Source organism: Heliangelus exortis, chromosome 8 (assembly GCF_036169615.1).
Source record: "Heliangelus exortis chromosome 8, bHelExo1.hap1, whole genome shotgun sequence".
Classification (NCBI taxonomy): Eukaryota; Metazoa; Chordata; class Aves; order Apodiformes; family Trochilidae; genus Heliangelus; species Heliangelus exortis.
The window spans coordinates 27,289,586-27,302,548 of NC_092429.1; the positions used below are offsets into that span (position 1 = coordinate 27,289,586).

Here is a 12,963-nt window from a genome sequence, read left to right on the forward strand (position 1 = left end):
AAAATAACTAAGATTTATTTTTTCCTCCTTTTTTTTCCAGTCCATTACACCTCCAGAGTCAACTGGGGACCCCAACAACATGACCCTGTTGGCAGAAGAGGCTCGTAAGCTGGCTGAAAGGTAGGGTGGGACAAGCCATGCTCCTTAGCCTGCATCAGTGCCCTGCTCTTCCCTGCAAAGGGGAAGGAAAAGTTAATTAGCTGGATGAGATGTGTCCTTTGCTGATGACAGGTTGGCACTATGAGTGTGTGTGCCTGTGTATTAGTGGGGACAAGCACTAGAGATGTGAGTGAGGGGCATGTAGAGCCATAGCAGTGCCTTTCAGCTGGTTTCCTGGGCACTGCTGGGGCAATGCTGCTGTTGCAGAGGAGGCCTCAAATAGCCTCTTCCCTATGTAAATGTTTCAGCAAATCTGGGTGAAGGAAGGAAAAGCAACAGGGAATGAGATGTGGAATTAAGGATAGAAACCACTGGCTGACAAGTCTAATGGTGTTGTTTTTCTTCTTGTAATCTTGTCCAGGCACAAAAAAGAAGCTGATGAGATTGTTCGCATAGCCAAGGCAGCAAATGATACCTCCACAGAAGCATATCAGCTGCTGCTGAAGACACTGGCTGGAGAAAACCAAACTGCAAATGACATTGATGAGCTCAACCAGAAGTGAGTCAGTTAACAGCAAATTAACTGTTTTTAGAGCTGTCCCTTCTGTGGTGTTGTATGCTTTGGGTTTTGTGGGAATTGTCTTTTGATGTCTTGGCCTCTCCGCTCTCTTAGTAGGCTCAGTTTTCTGAGGAACATTGTGGTGTAACTGAATTGTTTTTTTAGGTATAATCAAGCAAGGAACATTTCTCGAGACCTAGAGAAACAGGCCAACAGGGTGCTTGCAGAGGCAGAGGAAGCTGGAAACAAAGCCCTGCAGATTTATGCTAATCTCACCAGTCTGCCTACCGTGGATACCACTGGGTTAGAGGTATGTGGACAACACATCATATGCAGCATGTTCTAAAGATGACTGAGGACAAATAAGCTAGATTGCTGACATATCTAGCATGTGCTTTGCTGGTATTTCCCTTCATAAGAATAGGCTGTGGAGTCCAACTAGGCATAATCTAGATTTGTGCATTTTAAATGGGACGTTAGAAGAAATTTCTTCACAAAAGGGTTCTCACACACTGGAACAGTGTGTCCCAGGGAGGTGGTTGAATCAGCACCCCTGGAGGTCTTTAAAAAATGGGTAGATGTGATGCTGAGGAACATCGTTTTTCACCAGACTCAGTAGAGTTGGCTGATCTTAAAGGTCTTTTCCAATCAAAATGATTCTATCATTGTATGATTCTATGACTTCAGCTTTTATGCAGGAGACTGACATGCAGGAAACTACATACATAAACCCTCCCCTTCCCAACCCTCTGGAGGTCAAAAGAACTGAGTGAATGTTTGACTTGAACAGAGAAATGCAAAAATTTCAGTACCCTGGAGAACTGCTCCCTCTGCTGTGCTCACTGTAGTGAAGCAGATTTTCCCTCATGCAAAACTGGTTCCAACCTCTGTCCTTCCTTGCACTGACCCTTGTAGTATTCAGAGCTTTGAAGGCAAAGCTGCAACTGCAGCTGTAAAAGATGGGAATCTATCATAGCTTCTGCTTGTTTGACCATTAGAAACTGTACTGTGTTTTGCCATCTGTTTAGAAATTTTTTAATGCTGAGGAATCTTCTTTTGTTTCTGTTTGGCAGAATGAAGCAAACCAGATCAAGAAGGAAGCAGGGGAATTAGATCAGCTGATTGCCAGAAAGCTGAAAGATTATGAGGACTTGAGAGAAGACATGAAAGGAAAGGAGCTAGAAGTGAAGAACCTCTTGGAGAAAGGGAAGACAGAGCAGCAGGTCAGTTCTGGTTTGTGCAGGCTTTTGTTCCTTGGGGGGAAAAAAAAAGACAAGTGACTGGCCAGATATGAAATATTTGGTCTTATTCAGTGCTGCTTGTTACTTACAAGAATACTGAAGAATGCAAAGGAGATGGAAAAATCTGTTAAAAATAGTGGCAGTGAGGCTATATGGGAGAAGAGGGGATATTTACCAGGTGTGGTGTCATCTTTGTATTCAGTATTCCAGAAATCCCTGAATTTCCCTTGTTTCATGCCACTTAGGCAGGAATGCTGTTTTGCGTGGCATTAGTTTTTGAGACTGAGTGATGCTTTTTGCTACACCTAACTGGTTGTTCCTCCAAAGATGAGGTAAAACTGACTCCTGTGTCTCCTTAGACTGCAGACCAGCTCCTGGCTCGAGCAGATGCAGCTAAAGCCATGGCTGAAGAAGCTGCTCGGAAGGGCAATGGCACACTGCAGGAAGCCAATACCATTCTCAATAACCTGAAAGGTAAAGAGAAAACATTTGCAGTGAATCCTTCAGTTCCTCTGGGACAAGTCATGTGGCCATAGGATATCTTGGTCAAGCAGGCTATGCTGTTGTGAGGATACAAGTGTTGGGTGCATTCTTTTGGTTTTTATTTCCTTTAAAGAAAAAAGTTTAAATGTTTTCAGTGATTAGAAATCTCCTTTTTTCTTTTTTTTAAGCTACATATTTCACATCAGAAGATGTGTAACAGGGAGAGCTGCAAACACACCCCCACCCCAGTTTGCTCTTTATCCCTCAAAGTGTCAGGGTGCCAAAGCTTGGTCAAAAAAGCATCCTGAGGTTCTTCTGGAGCCAGTGATAAGTGTTTTGTCCTTTCTTAGATTTTGATAAACGGGTAAATGACAATAAGACAGCAGCAGAGGAGGCACTGAAGAAGATTCCTGCCATTACCCAGACCATTGCTGAAGCCAACAATAAAACACGCCAGGCAGAGCTGATGCTTGGCAATGCTGCTGCTGATGCCCAGGAAGCCAAAGCTAAAGCAGGTGATGCTGAGAAAATTGCTGGTTCTGTTCAGAAGGTAAGTCCTGTGTGGTTCTGAAGCCACCTTCCTAAGTTATTGGTGTGGAGCTGCATAAACCCCTTTGTTCCAGTGTTTCCTGCTGAGCCCTTTGTGCTTTCTGGTGGATTTCCCCCACTGGGGAATGCAAAATCGGGTGTGATAGGAAATAGGTGCATTTTGATGAAAAGGATAGAAGAACAGAAGGAAGTTCTTCACCTTCACCATCTCTTTTCCATCTTGTTCCCCTTGCTGGCTGTAGAGTGCTGCTGCTACCAAATCTGAAGCTGACAAGACTTTTGCTGATGTGACGGGGCTGGCCAGAGAGGTGGATGACATGATGAAGCAGCTTCAGGCTGCAGAAAAACAGCTGAAGGGGAAGCAGGATGATGCTGAGCAGGATATGATGATGGCAGGCATGGTAAGTAATGCTGGCAGCAGTCACAAGAAGCTGCCCTGGTGATGCTGGTGCTGCTTCTGTGCAAAGACAGCACTGACTCCAGCCACAGTTCAGTCTCTTTTCAGATTTTTAAGTGGGATTGAAAAGGAGCAAAGGAGTTTCTCTGGTGACATTAGCACAGGTTCCCTGCTGTATTTTGAGAGTTAGCTTAGCTTTCATAATGCAATGTTTTTATTGTAACTGAAACCTGATGGTGACCCTGTTGACTCTGCTCTGTCTTCTGCAAAATCCTGCACAGTTATTAGGAATTCCCATCCTGAAATCATGAGAACTGCTTATTGAAAGGTTTTCAGTCTTGGCCAGAGCTGTGTTGAAAAATCTCATTGCAGGGGTGTTACACCAGGTGGGACTGTTTGGACAGATGGGTTTTGTAATCCCTAGATCCTGTTTGTACTCTCTTTTTTTATCCCCTGCAGGCCTCACAGGCTGCCCAGGAGGCGGAAGACAATGCAAGAAAAGCCAAAAACTCTGTGAACAGCTTGCTTGCTGTCATTAACAACCTGCTGGATCAATTGGGTAATGCTGCCCTTCACAGGCTCTATGCTTTTGGATGTTTTAAGGGCAACAAAGCTCATTAAGGGCCTGGAGCACAAGTCCTGTGAGGAGCAGCTGAGGGATTGGGGTTGCTCAGTCTGGAGGAGGCTGAGAGGAGACCTTAGAGCTCTCTTCAACTCCCCCAAGGGAGGCTGGAGTGAGGAGGGAAAAAGCCTCTTGTCCTTAGTAAGTTGTGACAGGACCAGAGGAAATGGATGGAAGCTGCACCAGGGGAGGTTTAGGCTGGATGTTAGGGAGTATTTTTTCCCTCAGAGGGTTGTCAGGCATTGGAATGGCCCAGGACAGTGGTGGAGTCACCATCCCTGGAGGCATTTAAAAGGCATTTGGACCTGGTCCTTAAGGACATGGTTTTGTAGTTGGATTATGGTGTTGGTCAAAGGTTGGACTGGATGATCCTGGACGTCTCTTCCAACCTAAAATTCTGTGATTCTATGGTTTTCCTGCTGCCTGACCTTGCAGTGCTTGGAGCTGGCACAGGGGGTGCTGCCTTTCCTGCTGGTGCTGTGCCACAGATGGGATGGGTCCATTCACTCCTAGAAATGGGGTTTGTGTGTTTTCAGCAGGGAGGTGTTTGGTTTTAACCCTGGGGTGGCCTCAGAGCTGTTGTGCCGTGTTTGGTACTGTTCTTCTGTCAGCTGAGAAGGCAGGGGAGGTTGGTTCTGTTTGAAAGGTGGTTTCTAAAATAGGGGTGGCCTGATGGAGGGCTCTGTGCTGATGGGGGCTCAGCTGTGTAAGCAACCGAAAACAGTGCATCAAAAAGGTGGGCTTTTTTTTTTAATGGGCTTTATTGCTTGCTTCTGCCTTTACAGGGCAACTGGAGACAGTGGACTTGAACAAACTGAATGAAATTGAGGGAACCCTGAACAGTGCCAAAGACCAAATGAAAGACAGCAACCTGGACCAGAAAGTGTCTTTCCTCGAGACAGAAGCCAGGAAGCAAGATGATGCAATACAAGCCTACAACAGGGACATTGAAGAGATCCTGAAGGACATCAGCAACCTGGAAGACATCAGGAAGACCTTGCCATCTGGCTGTTTTAACACCCCGTCCATTGAGAAACCCTAAGGGTGTGCTGGGGGGTATTCCCCTGGGGGAGAGTGCTGGAGCAGTGGTTTGGCTATGGAGTGCCTTAAACACACTTTACCTTCTTCAGATCCCCAAGTCTTCACAGCCACTATTTCCTTTTCAAATCAGGATAATTTAAAAGGTTTATTTGTTGGGGTTTGTTTTTTGGGGTTTTTTTTTTTGTTTGTTTTTTAATAAGAGAAACAATCTCTGTCTTTGGGCATCAAAGGGGCTTTTTTAATATAAAATTGTCTTTCTGAGCACTCTGCCTTTGACCCTTTCTCAAACACAGTTTTCCTTTGATTAGTGCAAGCATGGGAGATGCTCTGGACTCTATACTGTGGTTCAGAAATAATCATGTGAGCTGTATACAACAAGGCAAAGCTAACCCTATTTTCTCTTCTCTCTTTACCCCTCAACTGTAAAATCCTCAGTCCTGGTGCTCTCTATCCTCACAAAGGAAGGGGCTGGCTACTGAAGTGTTACTGTAATGGCCAGTAGAGCTGCACTCACTCAGATCCCTCTTCCCAACTTCTAACCCTGTGAATTTTTATTATTTTTATTTTTTTTTAAATGTTAACTAATGGCCAATTGACAGCATTTGATAGCCTTTGACAAACTAGCTGAAGCCTCTCTCTGAAATGCTTTCTGTGATGATGCATTGCTCTGAGAAACAGGCAGCCTCTGAGAGGAGCTCTTTGGGAAGCTGGGATGCTGGTGCAGTGGTGGGTCCTGCCAGCTCTGCTCTTTTTCTGCAGAGAAGTTTGGGGTCTGCTCTGTAAGCAGCTTCCTGCCAGGTAGTCCAGGATTTGGAGTGTGGAAGCTGGTAGCTGCATTCTCCTCTACAGGTATTGAATTGCCAGAGGATCTTTTTTGTTTGTTTGTTTGTTTAGGCTGTGAATGTCTAATTGACATTTTAGTTTGTTCAAGCAAGAAAAGCCTTGCTGAAGAGGAGAGCTACCACCATCATCCAGAGAGTTCTGACAGCTGCACTGGATTTCATCCTGAATGTCTCTGAGTGGAGAAGGAAGAGGATGTGCAGGTGGAAATGAAAAGCTCTTTCCTCATCTTTTTCCTGAAGAAGAACAGTGGCATTTTTATATCTCCTGGCATTGCTCTTGCCTTTTGCCTATTTTTAATCTGCCAAAAGGAGCTGGACTTTTCCAGCACCCTCCTTTTTTTTGGTTTGGTTTTTTTTTTTTGGCCTATTGCTTTCCTGGTCACCACAAAGCTACCCCAGCCTGGGGACGTTTCCCCAGGTGGTGCCTCCTGGCTGCTGCCTGGTGCTGGTGGGAGCAGTGGGGAGCCCCTTGTTTCTCCTTTGGCCCCAGTCTGAGACAAGAGCATCCTCTGCAGCCTCCTCCTTGCCTCCAGCTGGGTACCCCCCACCCCCAGCTCCTCCAGACCCAGTATCTATCTGTCCTTAAACACTATGCAACTTTATACGTTTGCGTAGCGGGGAAGAAATTATTATTCTGACACACACTGGTGCTATTAATTATTTCAAATTTATATTTTTTTTGTGTGTGAATGTGATTATTTTTTTTTCCTGTGGGGTTTTTTTTTTTTTTTTGGTTGGTTGTTTTTATTTTTCGTTGGGGTTTTTTTTTGTTTTGTTTTTTTAAATCATGATTTATAGTGTGAGGAAGTCTCTCTTGTGTGTGGATGTGTGTGTAAATACCTTCAGCCACCTCTCCAGAGTGGCACAGCCTGGCCTCCTCTCTTCTTTACCCTGTAGCCACTGGGGCACGTGCACCCACCATATATTGCTTATCTCTCTATGTTACTCATGCAGACCTCAAGAATTTCTCCTAGCTGGATTCTTCCTTTCTTCCCTATCCTCAGCACCCCTGTGGGCACCAGCAATAACCACTTTGCCCCATGGGTGGGTGCTCTCTAGCCCTCCCTCCAAAGCTATCCCAGAGAAGGGGGGGATGTCCCCAGCACCCTGTTTTGTGTCCCTTGTACCCAGAGCAGGAGGGGCTGTGGCTTTGCAGATGGCACCGTGGCACTGACAGGGGACTGGACCTTGAGGTGGTGGCAGAGCTGGATTTGGAGACATCCTGATACCACTGTGAGGCAGGAGCTTTGGTGCCTCCCTGGGCATGGTGCTGCTGGGCAGGGGGTGTTCCCAGCACATCCTGCAGCTCTCCTGTACCTCCTCCTTTTAGAGATACTGACAGTTTACCAGCTTGGGATCTTCCTCTGCTTGCAAACATCCCTGCTACAGGGAGGAGAGCCTGACCTGTGCTCCCCCCCCACGTGTGGGATGCTGAGGTGGGTGCAGATGAGAAGATGTGTGCATGCTGTGGCTGATCTCAGGCTTAACTTTTCCCACTTTCTTAGCTTTTTTTTTTTTTTTCTTAAACTGTTTTTAACAGAATTTTATTTTTAAATAAAAAAAAAATAATCTTTATAAGCAACCTCTTAATCACTACTGCATTACAGTCATTATTCATTGTATAAGTCCAGTTATTTCTTTACGTAATGTGATAATGCAACAGCTGCTGGTGGAGTGCTGGATGTCACAAGTGATGTGTGACAAGTCCCTTCATCACCTTATTCCTGACTGTGGGCCCCTCAGTATGTGCCTTCACTCCATTTTTTTTTGCCTTAATACGTGGTCTTGCTGTCTGGGGCAGTGAACAAAATGCAACACTTGCAGTTTTTATGTATAATACAGTATTTCTTATTTATAATAAAGTCTGAATATTTGTAACCCCTTATACCTTGGCATTCTTTTGAATGGCTTTTTTTTTTGGGGGGTGGGTGGGGGTGTTGATGGGGATTCAGTTGGATTTGCCTCTTGCTTAATTAATCGGATGGGGAAAAAGAAATTTGGAAATCCATGTGGGCCATGATGAGGATGGTTTCTCCCTGGGTCCACTGCTCCGTTGCCATGGTTACAATCAGTTTTATATCACTGGTTTTCCAGGCCTTAAAAAAATAAGGTTATTGGTGCTGATGCTATTGAAGCTGCACTGCCCTGGAAATCCCTAGGGGGTTGAGGGTGTGTTTATTAACAATATAAGAGTAAAATCCTTCCTGCTTTCAGCTGAGCACCTGGAAATGGATGGGGCCCCTGGGAAATAAAACTAAAAACCCTAAATAAATAAACTGAAATTTCTCTACCAGGAGCTGTCAGAAATCCAGGTACCCTGTGTTGTTCTGTGGATCTTGTCTTCCTGAGCCCAGGATCAGTTTTATTCCTGAACTTATTGACTTGCACCAGAGCAATCGGTAAGTTGGGTGTTTTATTTTGTTTAACTTAACCTTCTTGTTCTTCAGCTGGAGTTGTCGCTAATACAAATTTTTACCTTTTTTTACCTTTTTTTACCTTTTTTTACCTTTTTTTACCTTTTTTTACCTTTTTTTACCTTTTTTTACCTTTTTTTACCTTTTTTTTACCTTTTTTTACCTTTTTTTACCTTTTTTTGCCCCTTCTGCCCCTTCTGCCCCTTCTGCCCCTTCTGCGCCTTTTTGCTTTTTTGCCTTTTTGCTTCTTTTTGCTTCTTTTTGCTTCTTTTTGCTTCTTTTTGCTTCTTTTTGCTTCTTTTTGCTTCTTTTTGCTTCTTTTTGCTTCTTTTCCTTCTTTTCCTTCTTTTCCTTCTTTTCCTTCTTTTCCTTCTTTTCCTTCTTTTCCTTCTTTTCCTTCTTTTCCTTCTTTTCCTTCTTTTCCTTCTTTTCCTTCTTTTCCTTCTTTTCCTTCTTTTCCTTCTTTTCCTTCTTTTCCTTCTTTTCCTTCTTTTCCTTCTTTTCCTTCTTTTCCTTCTTTTCCTTCTTTTCCTTCTTTTCCTTCTTTTCCTTCTTTTCCTTCTTTTCCTTCTTTTCCTTCTTTTCCTTCTTTTCCTTCTTTTCCTTCTTTTTATGTCTTCTTCTTTTTACGTCTTCTTTTTACTTATTTTTAACCTTTTTTTTTCTTTTTTTACTTTTTTTTTCTTTTTAAACAAATCCTGGCTTGTCCAGCTGTAGATAGTAGCCAGGGAGCAAAGAATTGGGCTGTGGGCTGGTGCTGACATTGCATGGGCTTGACAAGGAGCCTCTTACTACTTTGGAGCTAAAAGATTGAAATGAATCCATGATCTTTATTGAACATTCCAGCTTGGCCAATTCTATGGTCTTCAGCATCAGAGCTTGTCCTGTGAGACCTGGGCAAAATCCCAAATTGAGGACAAATGCTGGCCTGGCACAGGAATTTTTTTTAGCAATTGGAGGAGCAGACACTGAGAGCATGAGAGCTGCTGCCTCCAGCTCCCTGAAATGTTCCATTAATTTTTTGAAGTCCAGGTAGAAGCATCTTCCTCAGCAGCAGTGGAAAAGCTGAACTGGACCTCAGGATGGAGGAGGAGGAGGAGGAAGCTGTTTAGATGGGACAGAGCCATACTCTGGCAGCTTTTTTTTTTTTCTTTTTGATTTCTAGTGGCTTTTCTAACTGTCCAAGTCCCAGTCCATCATCTCTCACCTGCTTTCTGGAGAAACAAGAGACTGGCAATGGGTCACTGGTTGTCAGATGTGTTTTTTTTCCAGCTGGCTAAAAATCCTTGGGATGCTTCTGCCAGCAGAGTGGGAGAGAGCTGCTGGAGCCTTGGTGCTCCATGGGGACTTCTTGGGCTGCTCTGGAGAGGCTGAAGATCAGAAATCCTGAGCTTCTGGGGCTGCTGAGCCAGCATCTCTTTCACTTTCCCAGAGAATTTGTGGATGTCCCCTCCCTGGGTGTGTTCAAGGTGGAGTGGGATGGAGCTTGGAGCAGCCTGGTCTGGTGGAAGGTGTCATGGGCAGGGAGGGGGTTGGATGGAGATGGTCTTTAAGGTCCCTTCCACCCATTCTTTGATTCTGGGGAAGGATGAGGTGTTGTTAAGTGCTGGGAGCATCTCCAAGGTGGGGCAGAGGAGGTGTTTGCAGAGGGGGAGTCACTGCCTCTTTCCCTCATGTCTCTGTCTCACCCTTTGCTGGTATGGGCAGGGCAGAGCTGAGGCAAAGCCAGACATGAGAGCCCAGCGTCTCCTCCCTCTGCTGCCACTGCCCAGCCCTGCCCTGCTTGCTCACTGCTGGGATGAGCCCCTCAGCTCCCACTGGCCCTGCCTGAGAGAGACAAGAATCTTTTATTTGTTTATTTAGGCAGTTGAGAAGCCCAGGGCACCTTTAGGGTGGAGGACAACCTGAAGTCCAGGCTGTATCACTGGCATCCTGGGCTGGCTCAGGAACAGCGTGGCCAGCAGGTCCAGGGAAGGGATTCTGCCCCTGTGCTCAGCTCTGGTGAGGCCACAGCTTGAGTCCTGTGTCCAGTTCTGGGCCCCTCAGCTCAGGAAGGAGATTGAGGTGCTGGAGCAGGTCCAGAGAAGAGCAAGGAGGCTGTGAAGGGATCCAGCACAAGTCCTGTGAGGAAGGGCTGAGGGAGCTGAGGGTGTTCAGGCGGGAGAAGAGGAGGCTCAGGGGAGACCTCATCACTCTCTACAACTCCCTGAAAGGAGGTTGGAGCCAGGGGGGGGTTGGGCTCTGCTCCCAGGCAGAGATCAGTCAGACAAGAGGCCATGGGCTTCAGCTCTGCCAGGGGAGGGTTAGGTTGGATATTAGGAAGAAATTCTTTCCAGAGAGGGTGCTCAGGCATTGGGATGGGCTGCCCAGGGAGGGGGTGGATTCTCCATCCCTGGAGGTTTTTAAGGAGAGACTGAATGTGGCACTCAGTGCCATGGGCTGGGAACTGCAGTGGTAGTGGATCAAGGGTTGGACTTGATGATCTCAGAGGTCTTTTCCAACCCAAATGATTCTGTGATTCTGTGCTTGGGCAGGATTGTGGATTTTCCATGCCAAGGAATTCTCAGCTGGTAATATCCAGGCCTGCTGCTTAGCTGAAGGAGAAACTCCTCAGGCTCAGAGGCTGGTGGTGACTGTGTGCATGCTCATCATGGCAAGGACAGTGGGCAAGCAAATAAAATAGGTCAGGATAAGGCACTTCTGGACAAATCCTTCAGGAGAAGCCAGGCCACTTGCAGAAAAAGCCCAGGACAGGATTTACAGGAGGATGTTGCAGCTCAAAAGGTCTCTGGCAGAGGGACGGATGGGGGTGCCAGGGTTTAGCTGGGCTGCAAGGACATCTACAGCATCCTGGTGTTGTTTATTGGTCATGAGCCATAAAAATGGGTTTATTCCCCTGGTTCCATCAATAAACTTGCCAGGATCATCTCCCTGCAGTAGCAGCTTGCTGAGCCCCATGATGAAGAACAAGCATTGGCCATCTTCAGAAGTTGCAGATGGAAAGACCCAGGCTCTCCAGTGAAGAAATGCTGATTTCCTGCAGTATCTGAGTGCTCCTGCTCTTCCTGCCTCCCATCACAGGATGCTTCTGCTCACTTTCAAAGGTAGCACTTCTCTTAACCATGTTTATTAGAGACCTTTTAGTAAAAGTGCTGCTGTAAGGGGTGGGTTTGATGGCAGCATTTGCTCTGTGGAGGTTGGTGGCATTAGTTAGTTCCAAATCTGGTGTGTTTAGAAAATCGGGGCCCCAGGAAGTATTTTTTTGGTAGTGTCATGGCATGCATTCCTGTGGTTGTCAGAGGTGATCTTGAAGGATGGTGGAGGATGACAAGGATGAGAGTAACATAAGTAAACACCCAGAGATGAGTAAACACACAGAGGCTGTGCCAGGGCCTTGTTTGCAGAGTGAAGTCAGAGGTGGGGTGATAACCATGAGACATAAGGGGTGACATAGAGGAGCCAGAGAAGTGAGAAGTTTCCTAAGGGTGAGAGGTGATATCTCAAAAGAAGAATCATCCAGGAACCCAGGCAGGGAGCTTCTGTAATTCCAACACTGCCAGAGATGATGTTTCCTGTGCAGAGAGCTCTCAGAAGGGAGGAGGGAGATGGCAGAGGTGGTTGGGGCAAGTGATGTGCTTTAGAGTAGATGGGTTTAAGTGTGTTTCATTAGAGGAATAAGCAGACCCCTAAGAGTTGCCAGATCACTGGGAACACCTTAAGGGGTTTTATCATCTTAAAAAAAAAAAAAAATTATAAAAATCATATAAGACAACCTTGGGTGATGCTAAAACCCAGGTGGCACCAGAGCATTCTTAAAGCTGGGTTCCTCGTGTATGATACTGAGATGCAGCATGTGAAATTAAAAGGAAACAGTCTGCTTATAAAAGAAAGTTGACTCAAGTCAGCAGACAGAGGTAAGCTCAGAAAAGTGAGGTGCAAAGTTATGGTGTATTTGGGATGGTTACACCCATGAGATTACCAGGAGCAACAGAGGAAAACCATCTGAGTCAGCTCCAGGTGCACAATTGTCTGGAGATTGGGCAGCTGAACACATTTGGATGGGGACCTAAATATTAATTACCCCAGCTCTGTTAGCTCTGAAATGAGAAGCATCTCAGCACTGTTTTGGTGGGGTTTTTTTTTTGCTTTGAGTTTCAGTGACCTCAAAGGCAACTTGTGTCTTGAACTGGGGGCAAATCTGTTGGGTATCTTAATTCCATCCTTGGTTGCCCTGTTGCTGCCCTATTCTTGAGTAGTTCCCTGAACCGGGGAGCCCAGAACTGGATGCAATATTCCAGCCATGGCCTCACCAGGGCAGAGTAGAGGGGGAGGCCACAGCTACACTACTGACCATGGAAGTGTTCAGGGCCAGGTTGGATGGGGTTTGGATTAAACTGATCAAGTGGGAGGTGTCCCTGCCTGTGGCAGGGGGTGGAACTGGATGAGCTTTAAGGTCCATTCCAACTAAAACCACTCTGTGCTTCTAGGACAGAGAGCAATGCAAGGGCTCATTTTTGGACAGGGCACAGTCAGCCAGCAGCTCTGGATCATTGGGGGTTTTATCAGTTGGACAAACCCAAAGCTCAGGTGCAGCCCCCAAAATCACTTCTGCCTTGCACCAGGAGCTGCTGGAGGAGGCCAGGAGGAGATGCTGGAGGGTAAGCAGACTGCTGCATCCCTTGTCACTCAGTGTCCCCGGGGCTGGCACAGACACTC

General features: G+C 46.0%; 1 protein-coding gene across 1 annotated transcript in view; it reads left to right on the forward strand.

Moving 5' to 3' along the window:
* LAMC1 (laminin subunit gamma 1) overlaps positions 1-7,718 on the forward strand; it is a 61,180-nt gene extending 53,462 nt beyond the window's left edge. Inside the window, exons 20-28 of the mRNA XM_071751208.1 lie at positions 41-120; positions 521-658; positions 824-968; positions 1,732-1,881; positions 2,259-2,373; positions 2,733-2,932; positions 3,174-3,332; positions 3,788-3,887; positions 4,736-7,718. Of these exons, the coding sequence (XP_071607309.1) occupies positions 41-120; positions 521-658; positions 824-968; positions 1,732-1,881; positions 2,259-2,373; positions 2,733-2,932; positions 3,174-3,332; positions 3,788-3,887; positions 4,736-4,992 (1,344 nt within the window). The 3' untranslated portion in view covers positions 4,993-7,718. The remainder of the gene's footprint in view (positions 1-40; positions 121-520; positions 659-823; positions 969-1,731; positions 1,882-2,258; positions 2,374-2,732; positions 2,933-3,173; positions 3,333-3,787; positions 3,888-4,735) is intronic.
* Positions 7,719-12,963: the final 5,245 nt, after the last annotated feature.